The 20,981-nt window shown below is 38.9% G+C and overlaps 8 gene segments (V, D, J or C); all 8 read left to right on the top strand.

Annotated features, from left to right (window-relative positions):
* The first annotated feature begins 269 nt into the window (after positions 1-269).
* Positions 270-722, top strand: LOC130185229 (Ig heavy chain V region MC101-like). The segment is given in 2 exon segments: positions 270-312; positions 409-722. Coding segments are annotated over 2 exon segments (357 nt in total).
* A 703-nt stretch (positions 723-1,425) lies between these two features.
* On the top strand, positions 1,426-1,878 carry LOC130184744 (immunoglobulin heavy variable 3-21-like). The segment is given in 2 exon segments: positions 1,426-1,474; positions 1,565-1,878. Coding segments are annotated over 2 exon segments (363 nt in total).
* A 2,878-nt stretch (positions 1,879-4,756) lies between these two features.
* LOC130184743 (Ig heavy chain V region MC101-like) lies at positions 4,757-5,320 on the top strand. The segment is given in 2 exon segments: positions 4,757-4,820; positions 4,917-5,320. Coding segments are annotated over 2 exon segments (447 nt in total).
* Positions 5,321-5,919: 599 nt separating this feature from the next.
* LOC130185219 (Ig heavy chain V region 23-like) lies at positions 5,920-6,515 on the top strand. The segment is given in 2 exon segments: positions 5,920-6,038; positions 6,133-6,515. Coding segments are annotated over 2 exon segments (417 nt in total).
* Positions 6,516-8,200: 1,685 nt separating this feature from the next.
* On the top strand, positions 8,201-8,612 carry LOC130185237 (immunoglobulin heavy variable 4-61-like; the record flags this gene model as incomplete). The annotated part of the segment is given in 2 exon segments: positions 8,201-8,243; positions 8,335-8,612. Coding segments are annotated over 2 exon segments (321 nt in total), but the record flags the coding sequence as incomplete, so codon positions are not given.
* A 2,081-nt stretch (positions 8,613-10,693) lies between these two features.
* LOC130184741 (immunoglobulin heavy variable 3-7-like) lies at positions 10,694-13,746 on the top strand. The segment is given in 2 exon segments: positions 10,694-10,736; positions 13,439-13,746. Coding segments are annotated over 2 exon segments (351 nt in total).
* A 2,931-nt stretch (positions 13,747-16,677) lies between these two features.
* On the top strand, positions 16,678-17,099 carry LOC130185233 (immunoglobulin heavy variable 1-24-like). The segment is given in 2 exon segments: positions 16,678-16,720; positions 16,807-17,099. Coding segments are annotated over 2 exon segments (336 nt in total).
* Positions 17,100-19,454: 2,355 nt separating this feature from the next.
* Positions 19,455-19,879, top strand: LOC130185234 (immunoglobulin heavy variable 3-23-like). The segment is given in 2 exon segments: positions 19,455-19,497; positions 19,587-19,879. Coding segments are annotated over 2 exon segments (336 nt in total).
* Positions 19,880-20,981: the final 1,102 nt, after the last annotated feature.

Below are 20,981 nucleotides of genomic sequence, written 5' to 3'. Positions count from 1 at the left end.
ACTGCAGCGAGGACTGTAACCTCTACTTATTGGGCGCCTGCTCAACCCACTGCGCCACTTGATGCCCCCCTTGTTTTACATCTTTAATGTAAAACAGCAAACCTCCAACGATCTGCAGGAAACACAACTCTTCATATATGATTTTTTTATTCCCTCACTTTCGTATCGCGTGTGTGTGTGTGTGTGTGTGTGTGTGTGTGTGTGTGTGTGTGTGTGTGTGTCAGTGAGAGGACAGAAGAGCTCACATCAGTTTAGCTTCAACATCAACCATGTTCTCTGTGGTTCTGATACAGCTGCTGGCAGCTGGATCCTGTGAGGAGCTTTCAGTGGATTCACACTAATAAACACATTAGAAACACTGAATAGTCAGATGAATGATGGAGATGATGTTGATTTCTGTTTCCACAGGTGTGTACAGTATTGATCTCATCCAGCCAGACTCACTGGTTGAGCAGTCTGGACAGTCTTTGACCATCACCTGTCAGGTCTCTGGTTATTCTCTGACTGATGACAGCTATGCAACAGGATGGATCAGACAGTGCGAAGGAAAACTGGAGTGGATTGTTCATCAGTGGGGAGGAGGTGTTCTTCGTCAAAACAATGCTCTGAAGAACAAGTTCAGTTACAGCTTAGACTCTTCCAGCAAAACAGTGACTATAAAAGGACAGAATCTACAGCCTGAAGACACTGCTGTGTATTACTGTGCCAGACAGTCACAATAACACAAACCATCAGTAGACCTGAACAAAAACCCCTCAGTGCCTGAACACTTGTGACATGAAGCCACCAGAGGAGGAGCCCTCAGACCACTAATGAGTTCACAGCAGTTCACTGAGAGAAACTGCCTTTGAACATATTTAGAAATGTTAAGAGTTCATTTAAAGGAATATAAATAACACAAAGCATATGTTCATGATTTTATATTTAAAGTGTCAGTTTAACAAATAATCATAATAAGCCTAAAATTAACCTTACTGTGTTTAAAATATATAAATTCTAATATATGAATAGGTGAAGTGTGAATCAATTTTTCTCACTCTTATTCCTCCTGTGGTTTCTCTCCCTTGATGTCCTGAATAAATTGGTATGACATATGAAGACTGAGAAAATCATTCAAGAAGTTCCTCCAACCTGAATCACCATAGAGGCAGTTTGACTCTCTGATAGGACCTGTAGAAGTGCTTCTGTAAAAGTGCTCCAACAATGGCAGGAGATACAGATAACCTGTTAAACATGGTGCTGACTGTGCGTCATGATGGAGGACAACCACCGTAACTAGATGAACATCAATACTACAGTTTCATAGTTTACTGTTTCATTCTCTCCTCCCTGTGAGGAGGAGTCAATGCAAAACTCAGATGTCTTCCACCTCTACTTATCTGACTGCAGAGAGGATGACAGAGAACAGTGGACACACAGTTTAACATGATGGACTATAGGACAGGACTGCTGCTTTTAACTCTCTGCTGGGCAGGTGAAGAGTTTCTCTGATCTTGTGTTGAAGTTATCTTCAAAAATGTGCCTGTTTAAAAAACCTGACGATTATTGCTTTTCATCTTGACAGGTGTTGATGGTCAGACTCTGACAGAATCTGAACCAGCGGTTAAAAGGCCTGGAGAATCCCACAGACTGACCTGTATAACATCTGGATTGTCATTCAGTAGCTACACCATGGCCTGGATCAGACAGGCTCCTGGAAAAGGACTGGAGTGGGTTGCTTCTATCAGTAGTACTAGTAGCTACATCTACTACTCTCAGTCAGTCCAAGGCCGGTTTACCATCTCCAGAGACAACAGCAGAGAGCAGCTGTATCTGCAGATGAACAGTCTGAAGACTGAAGATTCCGCTGTTTATTATTGTGCTCGAGACTCACAGTGACTAGAGTTGGTTGAACAGCTGTACAAAATCTTGCTTTATTCAGCCATACAGGGCTGAAAGACCATTGGATATTATTTGATATTTACCATTCACTATTTTTCTTATTGTAATGTTGACTTTTTCACAGAAAGTCCAATGACAGCACAACACTGTTGAAACCATTGTCATTATGAATAAAATCTCCACTCCTCCCAAAACCAAACCTAGACCTCTCAGTTCCTAACACTACACACCCATCATTTCTTTCAAAAGTCATTCAAAAGTGTGTATTTCACCATCTAATCAATCACCTTAACAGTAACATCCTCTAAAATTCAGTTCATCTGCCGTGTCCTTCATAGCATAGAAACGGCCCTCCTCCAGCAGCAAGGCAGGAGGGCAGGACGACCTCCAGCTGGCTGCTGATTCAGGTCAAGCCTCGTCTTCCTGGACTTGAGGTCTGCTTTCAACACTATCGATCACCTTGTTCTCTTAATCTGTCTGCAGGGGGACTGTGTAGGCATCTCTGGTGGTGCCCTTCAGGGGTTCACTTCCCATCTAACTGATCGACACTTATCGGTTAATATAGATGATTCTGTGTGTTTCCTGTCTCCTATCCACTATGTCGTCCCCCAGGGCTCAATCTTAGGTCCCAACATTCTGTTCCTTACATTCAAACCATAACATTCAGATAAATGTCTACCCTGATGACACGCAAATCTATCTTCGTCTCCCCCAAAGATTTCTTTGTTCCCTGAAATTCATACAAAATGCTGCTATCTAGTTACAAAATCTGACCATATTACAGCCATTTTAGCCTCTCTACATTGGCTACCTGTGTCTTTTAGAACCTATCACTCTTAAGGTTCAGTCTGGTGTGACAACCTCTTATTTCTCAGAACTACTGTCCTCTTAAGACCAAACACAATGCCTGAGATCCTCTGGCAAACCTTTTTCTGTCCAAAATTCTCGGCTAAAAACCAGCCGACTGTGGATTTACTGCATTTACTAATTAAATCATAGCTCATTACATACTTGTTCAAAGTTTCTTTTAATTCTTAACTTAATCGCTTTTGGATTTACCTACTTTCTCCTGTCTGTTTTTTTTTTATTGATCTTATTGGTTTTACATATAGCCTGTGTTTATTTCTCCCCGTTATAGTCACCTTACTAATTAAGACTTTGTCTCTTTCCCTTTGTGTTTTATGTATCTACACCACTTATAACTGTAATTTGAAAAGTGATATATAAACAGTTATTATTATTCTTATACACCCAAGGGTGCTCACAAGGCCTTACAAGACACTATCAACATTACTTTCAGAGGAAAACAAACAAGAAAGGAAAGGAAGGGACAGTATACACACGTCAAACACATGATATTAGATATAAACTGAAGAAATGAAGCATAAAGCACTATCATTTGCTATTGGCAGGTATTAAATAAAAACTGAGCTGTATCAAATATGTTATGCATACATGTATATATACATTACTGTAATCTACATTTGTCTGGCATATCAAACAGACTATGATGCCCACCAGACATTTTCTGAAATGGTTTAATGCAAAGATTTTGATAGAACGAACGTTTCGATCTCGACCTCTTCCAAATCAGAAGACACTTTGTGCTTTCTCAAGGACTGAATGAAAGGTGCCAGTTTCCACAGCCAAAGACGAGATGCCGGATCTTAACTGGGCACAAACAGACTTCAGACCTTTGGTCATGTTCAGGGCAACATATTGCTCGGGATGGTAAATGTGCTTCATAACGCAGTATGTTCTCAGTTTTGTTTATCAATTTTTTTTACAAAATTCAAATACTAGAGACTTTAAAATGCTCACACTACTAGTCAACCTATTTCTAAATATATACTGTAAACACCTATAAGATTGAAGGTTCAGCTGAACTCCCACATTAACATTGTTTTGTTATTATCATGGTTATTTAATCAGTATTTAAATTGGATTTTTCTATCAATTTCTCAGGTTCACTTATTCCATACATTGGTTGTGAGATGTATTTGATCTTTTTTGGCTTGTTGGAAGGGTCAGCCCACTTTGTATATTTTCAGTTGTTTGGCGAGGTAGTAGGGTTGATCAGCAACTCACTCAGGGAAAGGGGAAACAGGTGTGTGTCATTAGGTCCTCTAAGTAGTGGTGAGGGACTGGGCATGAACTGTTCAGCAGTAGATGACAGTAGGGTGAGGCTTGTACATGAATGAATAATATCTGCTGCTTATTGTAGGGTGGGAACTGTCAGCAGTAACAGAAGTTAGCATGTAGTGGTGGTATGGGGCTTGGTATGCCTGTGTAGGATTAGCTCACCCCCATACTTACCTGAGTTGGTTGTAGGCTCCAGTTAGGTGAGAAGGAGAAGATGAGATACCAGTCAGGATTCAATAGAGAGAGACAGAGCAGGTGGCAGCTTCCTGTGAGGCTGCAGATTTTATTTCTTAGACATTATGAGATATTTTTTGGGGTTCATTTTTCTTCTTTTAGGAACATCCCTTTTAAAGTTTCCAGTGCCCAGACACCATCATCTGTCCTTTTTATGGGTAGGTGGCAAAACTGTATTTAACTCAGACTGTTAAAGCCTGTATTACAGTAACGTCCTGCTGCGACTGCACATGGAAAGTAGCTGGTAGATACTGTAAATATGCTAGAAGGAAACTCTGAGACTTCGAGAAGATTTTTGTTTTAGATCTTTAATGTAAAACAGCAAACCTCCAACTATCTGCAGGAGACACAAGTCTTCATACTGTTAATGTGAATTTGTTGCTGTTTCACTTTTTTGGCTAAAGATAAATGTAAATATTCAACAATATGCAAATGAAGGTTCCTCATAAAGAAGTGAAGTGTGTGTGTGTGTCAGTGAGAGGACAGAAGCGCTCACATCACTTCAGCTTCAACATCCACCATGTTCTCTGTGGTTCTGATACAGCTGCTGGCAGCTGGATCCTGTGAGGAGCTTTCAGTGGATTCACACTAATAAACACATTAGAAACACTGAATAGTCAGATGAATGATGGAGATAATGTTGATTTCTGTTTCCACAGGTGTGTACAGTATTGATCTCATCCAGCCAGACTCAGTGGTTGTGCAGCCTGGACAGTCTTTGACCATCACCTGTCAGGTCTCTGGTTATTCTCTAACTGATAACAGCTACGCAGCAGGTTGGATCAGACAGCGTGAAGGAAAACCAATGGACTGGATTTTCCAGCAGTGGGGAGGAGGCAGTAGCAGCTTTTATCAAAACAATGCTCTGAAGAACAGGTTCAGTTACAGCAGAGACATGTCTGCTGGTACAGTGATGATAAAAGGACAGAATCTGCAGCCTGAGGACACAGCTGTGTATTACTGTGTACGGGATAGCTCCACTGTGACACAATCCACCAACAGACCTGCACAAATACTCAGCAACATGCAGCTCAACCACAAACTCCAATATGAACATCCATAAAGTCAGTAGTCTCTTATTAGGTAATGCTGAAATTGTATGGCATTCACTGAATGATAGACAAATTGTGTTACTGACAGACAGAGGAATAGTTTAGTATTCAACTATCTATGTAGATCTCTTCTGACGTCTGCTGTAAGACAAGGATATGACACATTTCTGTCACATTTGTTTTTGTGTGTTGCGATGCTTAGAGAAATACGGGAGAACATTTTTCCTGTTTCCAAATGGGTTAGATAATATCCTAATCCTAATATCTAAAATAAAATCAACTTCAACAGTAGCTCTATCTTTTCTAAAGTATCAACAAATACATGCATTGGAAGCAAACATCCTGCATTAATTTGGTCAGGGTAAGGAAATATCACTAAACTGCTGCAACATGATTTAAGACAATCATTTTGTTTCACCACTCCATCAGCTCAGAAATTAGTTGATAGGATTTAGATTTTTTACATTTTCCTCTGTTGTACAAATACTCTTCTTATGAAAATCTGTCTGTGTTACACATTCCCTTTATGAACCTGTAGAGGGAGGTCTATGCAAACTCTTTGTTCCTTATAAACACACCAGCAGCAGCATTTGTCATAATGTGGCAGAACACTGGGACAGTTTTCTGTGTTATTGAAACACTCTGATCAGACAGCACTGAACTCCAGTGTTTATTACAGGATGGAAAATACATTTGTCTTGTGTTTATTATTTGTAGTCACTATTCATGGTGAGAACATCAGTTCTGCTTTACTTCTTTTGTAAAAGTCCAACATGTGATTTAAAAGTGTGTCAGATGATGTTCATCGTTTCTTTACTTACAGGAGTTTGGAGTGAGATCAAACTGGACCAGTCTCCATCTGAGGTGAAAAGACCAGGAGACACAGTGAAGATGTCATGTGTCATATCTGGTTATAGTATGACAAGCTACAATATACACTGGATACGCCAGAGGCCAGGGAAAGCTCTGGAGTGGATTGGGAGGATGAATACAGGTTCAAACTCTGCTATATATGGCAGCTCCTTTCAAAGCCGTTTCCCCATGACTGAAGATGTGTCCAGCAGCACTCAGTACCTCCAGGTCAAGAGTCTGACAGCAGAAGATTCTGCTGTTTACTTCTGTGCTCGTGAAAGCACAGTGACTGAAGACAGAGGAGCAGCTGCACAAAAACCTCCACACGTAGCAATGTGACCACAGTCGCAACTGGGTTTTCTCACGTTTGTATTTATTTTCAATTTAAGTAAGTTTTTATTTTCTACATGAGGTTACATTATGGTCATGGTAATAAACTATGTTACTGTAAGAGTGAGAACATAATAAGACAAGTGAATTATGTCAAGTTCAAGGTAAATTGAAAACAGTGGTGGAAGGTTTGATATGTTGGGACATAAATAGTTTTTGATAATGCTAGTAGTTGTTGTAGGTCAGAAGAAATAGCTGATGTTTTTCCTATTTGTTCATACAATAAAAGTCCATAAACATCATAATGTGACTTTCCAACATTAATCAGGAAGCCGAGATGACAGTGATGGCAGTGGTATCTATTATTTCATCCATTTTCATACTTTCAGCCATGTTTTCTTCCAGCTGTTCCTGCCTTTTGCTCTCAATGTCACTCTCTCATATTCACATTCATTCACTGTGTAACGTTTTCTACAAAGACACTCGGATTCAGATAGATGTTCACGCTTTGATCACCTTGTTTGGATTATTTGAGTTCACATAGGGTTATCAGGTTTTTGTTTTGTTTCGCTCACTAAGTTTCCAACAATTTACAGCGAAACAAAACAAACCACAGATTAGTTTGTAGGAGTTTAGGATCTCTTCCTCCTTCTGCTCTACGATATCCTCATGAGCAGTAAAGTGAAAGTTTGTTTGTCAACAGCATTTATGAAGCTAAATGGTTTTTCTAATTCTCTTACTGCAGAATTACAAGTATTTTTACATTTTTTTTTCACTGTTGAGGTTCAAACGTTCTGATTACTTAACTGCCCATGTTGTCTCATGTTTTGTTTTACTCTTCTTAAATATGATATATAAGAGCAGTTTCATACTGTACGTTATCTTACAGATAAGTCAGCAGACATGTTATCTTTAATCCTAAATACAGCAACACAGTATTTTGTATTTTGTACATCAGCACTCAGGTTTCAGTTCCTAAGTAGTTTATAAGCTCAGTGTTTCTCTGTGTCTGTAGCTTCAAACACAATTTGAATATTGAAACCTGGAGAAGTTCAAAGAAATCCAGACCTTCGAGCAGCTGCAGCAAATCAAGTCTTCATTTAGATTTTCTTGCTTTCACTTCACACACTGATAATACTCCAATCTATTACTCCCAGTCAGTCCAGGGCAGATTCACCATCTCCAGAGATGACTCCAGCAGTAAAGTCTATCTACAGATGAACAGTCTGAAGACTGAGGACACAGCAGTGTATTACTGCGCCAGAGAGACACAGTGAGAGACAGTGATAGCAGAGTCATACAAGAACTTCTTCCTCTATTTACCACCACTGCTGGGAGCATTCATTGTATCTCCATTATAATTATGTTTCACTAACATGAAGATGTAAGGATAAGGACACAAATAGAAATCATAATCCTCCACTGGACCTTTTAACATTAGACATAAATTTACTAAAAAGATTTAAATTTGAAATAGATCTCCAAAAATAAATGTAGGTATAAATAAATCATTTTTACACAAAACACATAATAATGATAACAACAGGTTCCTCTAGCTCCACATTAACCCATGTCCATGTGACCATCACTTGTCAGGTCTCTATGCAAATTCACTAATCTTCCATGTGATACAGTTATAAAGACATGAGACTGTCAGTGGAGGTTAAAGAGGATCAGAAGCTCAGATCTCTTCAGTTTCACCATAAACCATGTTTTCTGTAGCTCTGCTGCTGCTGTTGGCAGCTGGATCCTGTGAGTCTCTCCGGATTTGTCATAGTCAACATTTCTTCTCTTGCTGTAGAAGTTGATCATTTATAACAAAATAATTTCTTTTTTTTAACAGGTGTGAAGTGTGAACAGTTGACACAGCCAGCCTCTGTGACTGTGCAGCCAGGTCAACGTCTCACCATCACCTGTCAGGTCTCTTATTCTGTTGGCAGCTACTACACAGCTTGGATCAGACAGCCTGCAGGGAAAACACTGGAGTGGATCAGTAGTGACACAAACATCAAAGATTCACTAAAGAGCAAGTTCAGTGTCAATTTAGACTCTTCCAGCAACAGAGTGACTCTAAATGGACAGAATGTGCAGCCTGAAGACACTGCTGTGTATTACTGTGCCAGAGAGTCACAATAACACAAACCATCAGTAGACCTGAACAAAAACCCCTCAGTGCCTGAAAACTTGTAACATGAAGCCACCAGAGGAGGAGACCTCAGACCACTAATGATTTCACACCAGTTCAATGACTCTTTACTTCCCTGAATCTTCCCTTCATTAGTGGCTCAGAGTCATTTCTGAAGAAAAAAAAAGAAAGAATTGCCATGCTGATGAACATGTAATGTTGATGTAAAATTTCCTACAAACACACAGTCAAGCAAAAAGAAAAGGAATTACTGGATTTTCCCATTAATAAGATCTAGCTCATAAGAACGTCGTGTGTGAAATGACAATAAAGACATTTTAAAAATATTCATAGATGACAGTGGATCAGAGGATTACAGTTAATTATTTAGTTCATCTTCTGACCAGCACAGGGAAGGATGATGTCATGATGAAATATGTTTTAATTCATTTTATGTTACACAAATTAAATTAAACCATGTCAGACAAACTTTAGATCCACTGACAAACATTTCATGAAACAATAAACTGAACGTCAAGTCCAATCTAGTTCTCTCCTCCCTGTGAGGAGGAGTCAATGCAAAACTCAAATGTCTTCCACCTCTACTTATCTGACTGCAGAGAGGATGACAGAGAACAGTGGACACACAGTTTAACATGATGGACTATAGGACAGGACTGCTGCTTTTAACTCTCTGCTGGGCAGGTGAAGAGATTCACTGATATTGAGTTGAATTTGTCTTCAAAAGTTTCTCAAGTTATATCAAATGACCGATGCTGTTTTATCTTGACAGGTGTTGATGGTCAGACTCTGACACAATCTGAACCAGTGGTTAAAAGACCTGGAGAATCCCACACACTGACCTGTACAGGCTCTGGATTCACATTCAGCAGCTACTACATGCACTGGGTTAGACAGGCTCCTGGAAAAGGACTGGAGTGGATTAGTCGGATTGAGAGCGGTAGTGGCAGCAGCAAATTATACTCTCCATCAGTCCAAGGCCGGTTTACCATCTCCAGAGACAACAGCAGACAGCAGCTGTATCTGCAGATGAACAGTCTGAAGACTGAAGATTCTGCTGTTTATTATTGTGCTCGAGACTCACAGTGACTGAAGTTGGTTCAGCAGCTGTACAAAATTCTAATGTCCTCATCAGACCCCCATCAGCTCAAATGAATGATGTCTTCAGTTGGTTCAGCTCAGCCCAAGAAAATGATACAATGCAGTTTGACTGAATACTGTGAGACCCACTAATGCCGGATTAGGGTTTAAAGGTGTTTTCCAATAAAAAAATATTTTTAAACATTGATAAGAATGTTGAAATCACTTTCCTCAACAGGCAAATCTTGGTTATTCCATAACAGAGCTTCAATAAAACAACTCCAGTTTTCTACAGTTTTGTTTGCTCTTATTAAGTGTGATATAAAAGAGCAGTTGATTTGACAGATAAGTCAGCAGACATTTTCCCATTCACTACAGCAATAAGCTTTTGCATATCTTCATACAGGTTTCAGTTCCTAAGTAGTTCATTTCCTCACGAGGTTCCAGGTTTCTCTGTTTGTCTGTGGCTTCAAACATCCACAATATGAATACAGAAGAATGTAAAAATCCAGGCATTAAATCAGCTGCAGCAAAGTCAAATATATCAGATTATGCTGCTTTCAGTTCACTGGATTTTCAGTAACAAAATAAAACAACAAACAAACACAGAAAAAGAAAATACTTTTGCAAATACTATCAGATATCATTTATTTTCATGGTTTTAGAATCTCAAAATTTTAGATTTACCAGCAATTAAAAAGAAAACAGAATCAGTGTCATTATGAAACTCAGTTGAGTTAAAATTTTACAAAAACATTGTTCAATGAAAACATGTCAAAAAGTTAAAATTTAATTTTCTAAATTGTCACTGGTTCCTGCGTTTTGCTCCAAACTCACATCATCCATGTGACCATCATCTGCAGGTCTCTATGCAAATTCAGTAATCTTCCATGTGATGCAGTTATAAAGACATGAGACTGTCAGTGGAAGTTAAAGAGGATCAGAAGCTCACGTCTCTTCAGTTTCACCATAAACCATGTTTTCTGTAGCTCTGCTGCTGCTGTTGGCAGCTGGATCCTGTGAGTCTCTCTGGATTTGTCATAGTCAACATTTCTTCTCTTGATGTAGAACTTGATCATTTATATCAAAACATTTTCTTCGTTTTTAACAGGTGTGAAGTGTGAACAGTTGACACAGCCAGCCTCTGTGACTGTGCAGCCAGGTCAACGTCTCACCATCACCTGTCAGGTCTCTTATTCTCTTAGCAGCTACTACACACATTGGATCAGACAGGCTGCAGGGAAAGCACTGGAGTGGATCAGTAGGGACACAAGTATCAAAGATTCACTAAGAAACAAGTTCAGTGTCAATTTAGACTCTTCCAGCAAGACAGTGACTCTAAATGGACAGAATGTGCAGCCTGAAGACACTGCTGTGTATTACTGTGCCAGAGAGTCACAGTAACACAAACCATCAGTAAACCTGAACAAAAACCCCTCAGTGCCTGAACACTTGTAACATGAAGCCACCAGAGGAGGAGCCCTCAGACCACTAATGATTTCACACCAGGTCACTGTGAGAAACTGTTTTTGCATCTCAGTATCTTCAAGTCAAGTCAGTCAATTTTTATTTGTATAGCACCTGCACTAGTGGCTCACAGTTATTTCCGCAGCTTCATGCTCAGTTACTGTTTGTCAAACAATTACTTTCATCATATTTTAGTTGTGAGCAGAAATATTTACCATTTTCTTTCTTCCTTTAAACTCCAACATCCTTAAATTCAGTCGACTGCAAAATGTTTTAACATCTTTAAATTCATGGGACTGGAACATTTAGACATGCTATATATTACAACTCTTTCAAGATCAACAGAGGCAACTGGTTAAATGGTATTTGACAATTGTCTAAACTAATATCTACAAGCCTTTTCACTTAGTTTAGTTTGCAGAAGTTTGCAGGAGAATAAGATGTTGCATCATCCCGTTTACTCTTCTTCTACTAGATAAAAAGAACAATTTAATAAACATAATGTGACAGATAAGCAGCCGACATTTTCCAGCAGTTTTCTGTATCATCACACAGTTTAAGTTGTTAATTTCCTCTCAAGGCTCCGAGTTCCTCTGTGTGTCTGTGGCTTCAAACACGATTTGAATGTTGAAATCTTGAAAAGTTTGAAGAAATCCAGGCCTTCAACCAGCCGCTTGCTTTCACTTCACTGGTGTTTTCAGTAACACAATCAAATATACAAACAAACACACACAACAAATAAATGAATAATACAATTAACATCAGGTTGAAATAGTTTTCATGATCTTACAATTTTAACAGTAATTGAAAAGTAAACAGAATTACAGTCATTATGTGAAATTTCAGTCATTTTAGTTTCCACAGAAAACATCTTCAGGTTTTGTCAATTAAGACATGAAAAAGGAAATAAATAAATTGTATATTTTCTATTTATAAAGTTAAATTAATGCATTTTTCTTTTTAGTCATGAAGGTACAGATGTCTTAAATCATCAGTTGTATCTGTTAAAATGCTGTTTTATTTTGTGCTGTGTCTCTTGAATTTGACTGTAAAAGGCAGAATGTGACGTAGGAGGAGCTTCAAACAAATTCTCACGGGGATCCAGTTTACATCATATTTAAAGAGGATTCATGGATTTGAAAACATACTAAGTCAACTGTCAACATGGCTGACAGAGAGCTCACACTCTTGGTGGTTGTTCTGTTTGTTTGGATCGGTGCTGAAGGTCAGACCATAACAGAGTCTAAACCAGCAGTTAAAAGACCTGGAGAGTCCCACAGACTCACCTGCTCAACATCTGGGTTTAACTTTGGAAGCTCAGTGTGGAACTGGATCAGACAGGCTCCTGGTAAAGGACTGGAGTGGATCGCTTTGGTACACACTGCTAGTACTCCAATCTATTACTCCCAGTCAGTCCAGGGCAGATTCACCATCTCCAGAGATGACTCCAGCAGTAAAGTCTATCTACAGATGAACAGTCTGAAGACTGAGGACACAGCAGTGTATTACTGCGCCAGAGAGACACAGTGACAGACAGTGATAGCAGAGTCATACAAGAATCACTTCCTGTATTTACCACCACCGCTGGGAATGTTCAGTTTGTGTGTATTGTATTTGTCGCAGCTGATTTTGTTGGGTACTCTCATCATTTTGTCATTTTATTTTATTGTGTCATAAATAACAAGTGAATTCTAAAGTTATGGCCAAAAACGTGTTTTGTGAGGTCACATGGATCTTGACCTTTGACCTTTGAAAAAACCTATTCTAATCAGTTCATTGTTGAGTCAAAGTGAATTTTTTTATACCAAATTTGAAAAAATTTCTTCAAGAAATTCCTGACTATTTATGTTCAAAGCCAAATTTAATTTAAAAAAAATGCTACACACTATTCAACCTCTGCAGACACTACACACTCAGATAAAAGATAAAATTCATTTGGCTGGAAATATAAACTTGGTATGTATTGTAACCCTCTTCGTTCAACGGCAGTCAAAAATTAAAGCCAAGTCCATGTCCCTCCTCCCTGGCTGTGAGGAGGAGTCAATGCAAAACTCTTCCACCTCTACTTATCTGACTGCAGAGAGGATGACAGAGAACAGTGGACACACAGTTTAACATGATGGACTATAGGACAGGACTGCTGCTGTTAACTCTCTGCTGGGCAGGTGAAGACTTTCTCTGATCTTGAATTAAATCTGTCTTCAAAAGGTTGTGACATTATAGCCAATGACTGATTTCTCTTTTGTCTTTACAGGTGTTGATGGTCAGACTCTGACAGAATCTGAACCAGCGGTTAAAAGGCCTGGAGAATCCCACAGACTGACCTGTACAACATCTGGATTCACATTCAGCAATTACTGGATGAACTGGGTCAGACAGGCTCCTGGAAAAGGACTGGAGTGGGTTGCCACCATTGATGTTACCAGCAAATACTACTCTCAGTCAGTCCAAGGCCGGTTTACCATCTCCAGAGACGACAGCAGACAGCAGGTGTATCTGCAGATGAACAGTCTGAAGACTGAAGATTCTGCTGTTTATTATTGTGCTCGACAGCCACAGTGACTGAAGCTGGTTGAGCAGCTCTACAAAATCCTAGAGTCCTCATCATTACTTAGCTGGTACAGTGAAAAGTTAGATTTTTATTTTGATGTTTGTGGTTGTTGTTTCTAACAAAATCATGAAAACATAGAAACATCAGGGTCAGTTTTACAAAAATCACCATAATGACATATTCATGAAAAAAGACGAGCAACCACAACAATCTGTTGAAGACAGAATATGTAAATATTCTAGGTATATTGATATATATACATATTCTCACATAATTAAAAGTACACACACACACACACACACACACACACACACACACACACACACACACACACTCAAAACAATAAATAAAAACTGGAAAAAGTGACACACCTGAGACTCACAGTGGCTCATGTTGGTTGAGTAGCTGTACAAAATCCAGCAGACCTGATCCTCACTACACTCATGTCACATTGATAACATCCTTTCTTGAAGGAGTGCAAAAAAATGACAGCATAGAGATAGGACAGTGTGCGATCCACCAATGTTTGATTGTGAGTTAAAGATGAGTTTTCCACAAAAAATATTTCTAAACATAAACTGTAGAAATCATATTATTTTATCAGCATCTTGCTTATTCCATAACAGAGTTTCATTAAAATGCCTTCCCAGTGAAGAGAGTAGCTGAACAATAAACATATGTGCGTTTAACTGTTCTCCTCACAGTCTTTTTTCTTTGGAGATTGGAGTGCAGTTTAAATTATGAAATACACAGAGTAGTGCAAAGACTGTGAATTAAGAAAAAATATGGAGGTTTTGAGTAAGTCTATAATGTTGTAATGAGTACTTAGTACTCATGTAATAATGTATCAATGACTAAATACTCATGTAATAATGTTGTAATGACTTCTAAATACTCATGTGTTGGAATGTCAACATGTTGATGGGCTGGTGTGATCCCATCCCGCATGCTCTGTACTAATTTAATGTGATATTCATAAGAGCAAACATAAAATTACAGTAAATAACATATTAGCAAAAAGAAAAACGCTGAAAAACATTTGGTTCGACAGTGAATTTGGCAGGACTATAAGGTAATTGGAAGACTGAAATACTTGCCATCAAAGAAATGTACAAAACACTGGTTAATGATGACGACACGGTGAAATGACAATGCAGCATGAATGATAATCTATGGTGGTGATGAGTATAATACTGTGGATGTGTGTATTGCAGTAAATGTTCTTATATGTTGCTCATTATGCTTAAATCGACAAATGGGAAACAGAGTCTTTATGATAGACGGAATTCTCTTTTAAATAATCTGAATACATTTTGTTTGTTAATGTGTCAAAACAACAATTAATGTTTTTGCATGATTAAAATAAATATGGCTATAATATTAATACTGACAACAGGAAAATAAATACATTTGAAAAATTTGAAAAAAATCATAACATTCCCATAAACTCAAGGACATTAATTGTGGTCCACTTTGCTCCTCCCTGTGAGGAGGAGTCAATGCAAAACTCAGATGTCTTCCACCTCTACTTATCTGACTGCAGAGAGGATGACAGAGAACAGTGGACACACAGTTTAACATGATTGACTATAGGACAGGACTGCTGCTTTTAACTCTCTGCTGGGCAGGTGAAGACTTTCTCTGATCTTGAGTTCACATAGTTCTTACTTTTTCAGTAACTTAACTTGTGATGTTTTAAAATGTCTTGACAGGTGTTGATGGTCAGACTCTGACAGAATCTGAACCAGTGGTTAAAAGGCCAGGAGAATCCCACAGACTGACCTGTACAGCCTCTGGATTCACATTCAGCAGCTACTGCATGCACTGGGTCAGACAGGCTCCTGGAAAATGACTGGAGTGGCTCGCTTATATCAGTAGCACTGGTGGCATCACTTACTACTCTCAGTCAGTCCAAGGCCGGTTTACCATCTCTAGAGACGACAGCAGACAGCAGCTGTATCTGCAGATGAACAGTCTGAAGACTGAAGATTCTGCTGTTTATTATTGTGCTCGAGACTCACAGTAACTGGAGTTGGATGAACAGCTGTACAAAATCCTACAGTCCTGAACTCTATTGTGTTGGTCGATCTTTGATTGATTCTTTTCCTTTTAATGAAATTATAGAGAAGAAGATTGATATGAGAATGAATTAAGGCACAAATGACACCAATACTACATACACTTTTAGTTAAGTTACAGTCATAGCTATGTGGATTCTAAGTAGCTCACAACATGAGGGTGAAAAATAATGTTTCCTTTATAAAAAACCACTAGAGGGCAGTCAGTGTCAAGTCTCTTTCTCCACTGTCACTATAAGGTGACACTGATCTGCTTTGCTTATTGGTCTGAACTGACTGACACTCAAACCCTTCACTGAACTAAATATATCCTTAACTGTTGGATCAGCAGTGGCTGCAGCTTCAACTATTAAATCAGTTGCACTTCACCATCTCACTGTCTCAAAGAGATTTCAAGATAAACAGCTGGAGGACTGAAGGAGCTGCTGTTTGTTCTTGTACTTTGTGATTAAAGCTGAATGAACCAGTGATTCTACAACGAGACCAACATTCACTTCTTGGATTCACTGAGGAAAAACAGTTTCTTCTTCTTTCACAGTATTCCCGTTTCAGCACCTTTCTAAGTGACCAATCAGTTTTTAAATGAAAGTGGGTGAGACTTTACAGACGTTCTTTTCAACTACACATCTGGTGCCTCAGTCTGTTTTTAACTCCCTACCCCTCAGAGTCCAGCACTGCTCTTCTCCTGACTCAACTTTAGTCTTTATGTCTCTTTACCTTTCAGCTCTGTATCTCAAATCAATATATCAGACTGACACAAATGCAAATCCACACACAGATGCAGAGCCCCACCCATTCAACGTGCTCAGTATATATACCCTTCATATCAGCCTTTGTAGCTGCAGACTCAGTCAAGCTACCACCATGACAGTTGTACAAAGTGTCCTCCTATTGGCTCTCATGTCAGGTGAGTGAATCTGTGTCCAGAGGAGGAGGAAAGGAACTTTGGACGTCTGCTAGCTTCCTGTCATCTAAACTCTGTGTCTCTTTCAGCTGCTCGGGGCCAGTCCCTCACCTCCTCTGAGCCAGTGGTCAGCAGACCAGGAGAATCAGTCACTCTGTCCTGTAAAGTGGAAGGAGTTTCGCTCACTTGGCTGCACTGGATTCGTCAGAAACCCAGCAAAGGACTGGAATGGATTGGACGCATTGATGATGGAACTGGCACAATATTTGCCCAAAGCCTCCAAGGCCAGTTTATCATCACCAAAGACTCTTCCCAAAACTTGGTGTATTTAAAGGTGAAGAGTCTGAAACAAGAAGACTCTGCAGTTTATTATTGTGCTTGAGAGCCACAGTGACACCAGAGAATACAAAGCTGTACAAAAACTGAACAACCCTGATGTCTGGATGAGAAGTACTGAAGCATGTCAGGCTCTGAAAACACATTCCCCAGTGAATGATGGCCGGTTAACAATAAAACACATCATGTCACTGAAATGAGTTTGTGGCAGCAGATCTTTAAATATGACCTGAGACCAAAATCTATCTTTCACCCCCAACACTTATAATGAATTTAAATGATGTTACAAACAATGTAGTAGATTATACTTATATGTTTATTCAAGTATCACCAACATACCAACACACACACACACACACACACACACACACTCACACACACACACAACACACACACCTTGTCCTGATTATCCTGATTATTCACCAGCTGCTCACAATTGATCCACTTTATTTCGTGCAGACTTTCCTGAATCTCTTTTCGCATTTGTTGTCTTAGTTGTCTTGCATTCTTGCGTTATCAATCCTCTGATGTTTTCTGTTACATTGATCTGTTAAAATATATATATATATATTTTTTATGTGAAATGTATGAAAATAGGATCTGGTACTAAAGCCTGGAGTTGGACAGAGCCTCTGAGAAGACACTGACAGGCTGTGATTATATCTGTTGTGTCGCACATCTCACACATTATAAAGGAGCTTTCAGTGGATTCACACTAACCAACACATTAGAATCAATGAATAGTCAGATGACTGATGGAGATAATATTGATTTCTGTTTCTACTGGTGTGTACAATATTGGTCTCATCCAATCACATGCTTTTACTCAGTGTAAGATGAGTAAAGTGTAAAATTCACTTTGTAAACTTCAACCAGACGTGACATTTTGCTGAATTTCAACATTTTTCATGTCAAAAAATTTTACAGCAGTTCAGAGCAGAAACAATTCCTTTTTTTTTTTTTTTTGTAAAACTCAGACATTCATTATTTCAGAGTTGTCTGTAACAGGCAACAAAATTTCTACTTTAATGCATCTTCCTTGTAGATTTTTCTTGAGTGCTCATTTTTCTTTTATCTTCTACTTTTTGATGATTTTTTAAAACACAATTTTTAATTTCAATAATGCAAAGCAAAGTTCAACCTCTGAAAATATTCAACTTCAGAGAGAGGGAGAAAAAACATTTTCAAAACATCAACTTATTTGACTGGAAGAAAACGATGGTCAAAAATGACCAAGTCCAATCATCTCTCCTCCCTGTGAGGAGGAGTCAATGCAAAACTCAGATGTCTTCCACCTCTACTTATCTGACTGCAGAGAGGATGACAGAGAACAGTGGACACACAGTTTAACATGATGGACTATAGGACAGGACTGCTGCTTTTAACTCTCTGCTGGGCAGGTGAAGAGATTCTCTGATCCTGAATTGAATCTGTCTTCAAAATGCTGCCAACTTACAACAAGTGACTATTTTCTCATCTTCTCTTGACAGGTGTTGATGGTCAGACTCTGATACAATCTGAACCAGCAGTTAAAAGGCCTGGAGAATCCCACACACTGACCTGTACACCCTCTAGTCTTGACTTTAGTAGCTACTGGATGGGCTGGGTCAGACATGCTCCTGGAAAAGGACTGGAGTGGGTTGCTACTATCACACACAATAGTGGCAGCAAATACTACTCTCAGTCAGTCCAAGGCCGGTTTACCATCTCCAGAGACAACAGCAGACAGCAGCTGTATCTGCAGATGAACAGTCTGAAGACTGAAGACTCTGCTCTTTATTATTGTGCTCGAGAGCCACAGTGACTGGAGTTGGTTGAGCAGCTGTACAAAATGCTACAGTCATCATCTTTACTGATAGACCCTGAGTTTCACAGTAATCATGTTTATTTTGTCTTTGTTGCTGGTGTTTTTTTTTAATGAACACACTTTTCATTTATATCATTAAAACAATAAAATTAAATTAAAATCTGGCCCTGATGAAAGATCATCATTAACTAACTTCTTTGAAACCTCCGGAAAGAATAGACTGGGGATGTACAGAGTTTCTAATCAAGCCATTGAATGTATATTCCTGTGAAGGATATTATTTATTTTAACAATAATTAAACAGAAAAACAGAATTAAAATCATTATGAAACTCAGTTCAGTTTAAATTTTAGATCAATAGAACGGATCGTTCAATAAAAACATGTCAAAAAGTCATAATTCAATTTTCTAAATTATCAGTTTCTTGTGTTTAGCTCCAAACTGATGTTGGTCACATGACGTCATGTGACCATCATCTGCAGGTCTCTATGCAAATTCAGTAATCTTCCATGTGATGCAGTTATAAAGACATGAGACTGTCAGTGGAAGTAAAGGGGATCAGAAACTCACGTCTCTTCAGCTTCACCATAAACCATGTTTTCTGTAGCTCTGCTGCTGCTGTTGGCAGCTGGATCCTGTGAGTCTCTCTGGATTTGTCATAGTCAACATTTCTTCTCTTGCTGTAGAAGTTGATCATTTTTCATGAAACATTTTCTTTTTTAACAGGTGTGAAGTGTGAACAGTTGACACAGCCAGCCTCTGTGACTGTGCAGCCAGGTCAACGTCTCACCATCACCTGTCAGGTCTCTTATTCTGTTAGCAGCTACGTTACAGCTTGGATCAGACAGCCGGCAGGGAAAGCACTGGAGTGGATCAGTAGTGACAACAGCATCAAAGATTCACTAAAGAACAAGTTCAGTATCAACTTAGACTCTTCCAGCAACACAGTGACTCTGAACGGACAGAATGTGCAGCCTGAAGACACTGCTGTGTATTACTGTGCCAGACACACACAATAACACAAACCATCAGTAGACCTGAACAAAAACCCCTCAGTGCCTGAACACTTGTAACATGAAGCCACCAGAGGAGGAGCCCTCAGACCACTAATGAGAAACAGTCTTTGAACATATTTAGTAATGAAGAAGTTAAAGCAACATAAATAACCTGGAGAATATTTACACAATGTTTACATTGAAAGTCCTTGCATGATTTCAACTGAAAACTCACTACACTTTGATATATAAAAAAAAAACAAGAAACATTTCATTGATACCTAAATGATAAAAGCATCATGTAGCTTCTCTTCATTTTTAATTTTGACCTGAATACAACTTACTAAACACCCCATCCAAAGAAAATCAAGTGTCTTGTTAACATGTCCATACGGTGTTCTTATATGATACCACACATATCATGAGCGAAATAAGCAGTCAGCTCCATAGTGAGTAATTCCACCTTTGAACTGCACTGAACCAATGAGAGTCTCAAAAGAACAGATTCAGACAGCTGGGTTTCATATGTCACAAACTTAAGGATCCTATCCCGTCAAAATAAACCCAAAACCTTGTAGCCTACAGAGAGTGTAAATTTGCAAGAGTATAACTACTGCTCCTGCAACTGTCAGTTACAAGCTAACAAGCTAACAACATATATAAATAAAAGATGCTAATACCCTAACTGTTCTGATACTGTTTCTGTTCTCAGATTTTGTTCACAATAGACTCTTCATATGAGTCTGGGTCTGACTGAGGCTCAAACATGTGGCTGAGTCTCTCTCATGTTTCCTCTGACACTAACCATCTTAATAAGCACTTTTCTTTTGCTGGTCAACCTAGCATGAGCAGCAGTGGTGGGTGGGGCACAACTGATCCAGAATTTCTCATTGAATAGTGTGGTTGAGCTTCCAGCCCCTTTTCAGAGTTTTTATGTGGAAAAACTATGTTAAACAAAGTAGAAGTGTATTTTACATACTTTAATGCCTGTCTGGAGGGGACCTTAAAATAAAGTACTAATAACTAATAATAATACTATGAACCTTACTGTGTATTGACTCACAAAGAAGTAATGTGTGTCAATTTTCCTCCTTCTATTCCTGCTGGGGATTATCTATCCTGATGT

The sequence above is a fragment of the Seriola aureovittata genome, chromosome 17 (genome assembly GCF_021018895.1).
Source record: "Seriola aureovittata isolate HTS-2021-v1 ecotype China chromosome 17, ASM2101889v1, whole genome shotgun sequence".
NCBI lineage: Eukaryota > Metazoa > Chordata > Actinopteri > Carangiformes > Carangidae > Seriola > Seriola aureovittata.
This window is presented reverse-complemented; position numbering and strand designations above follow the sequence as displayed.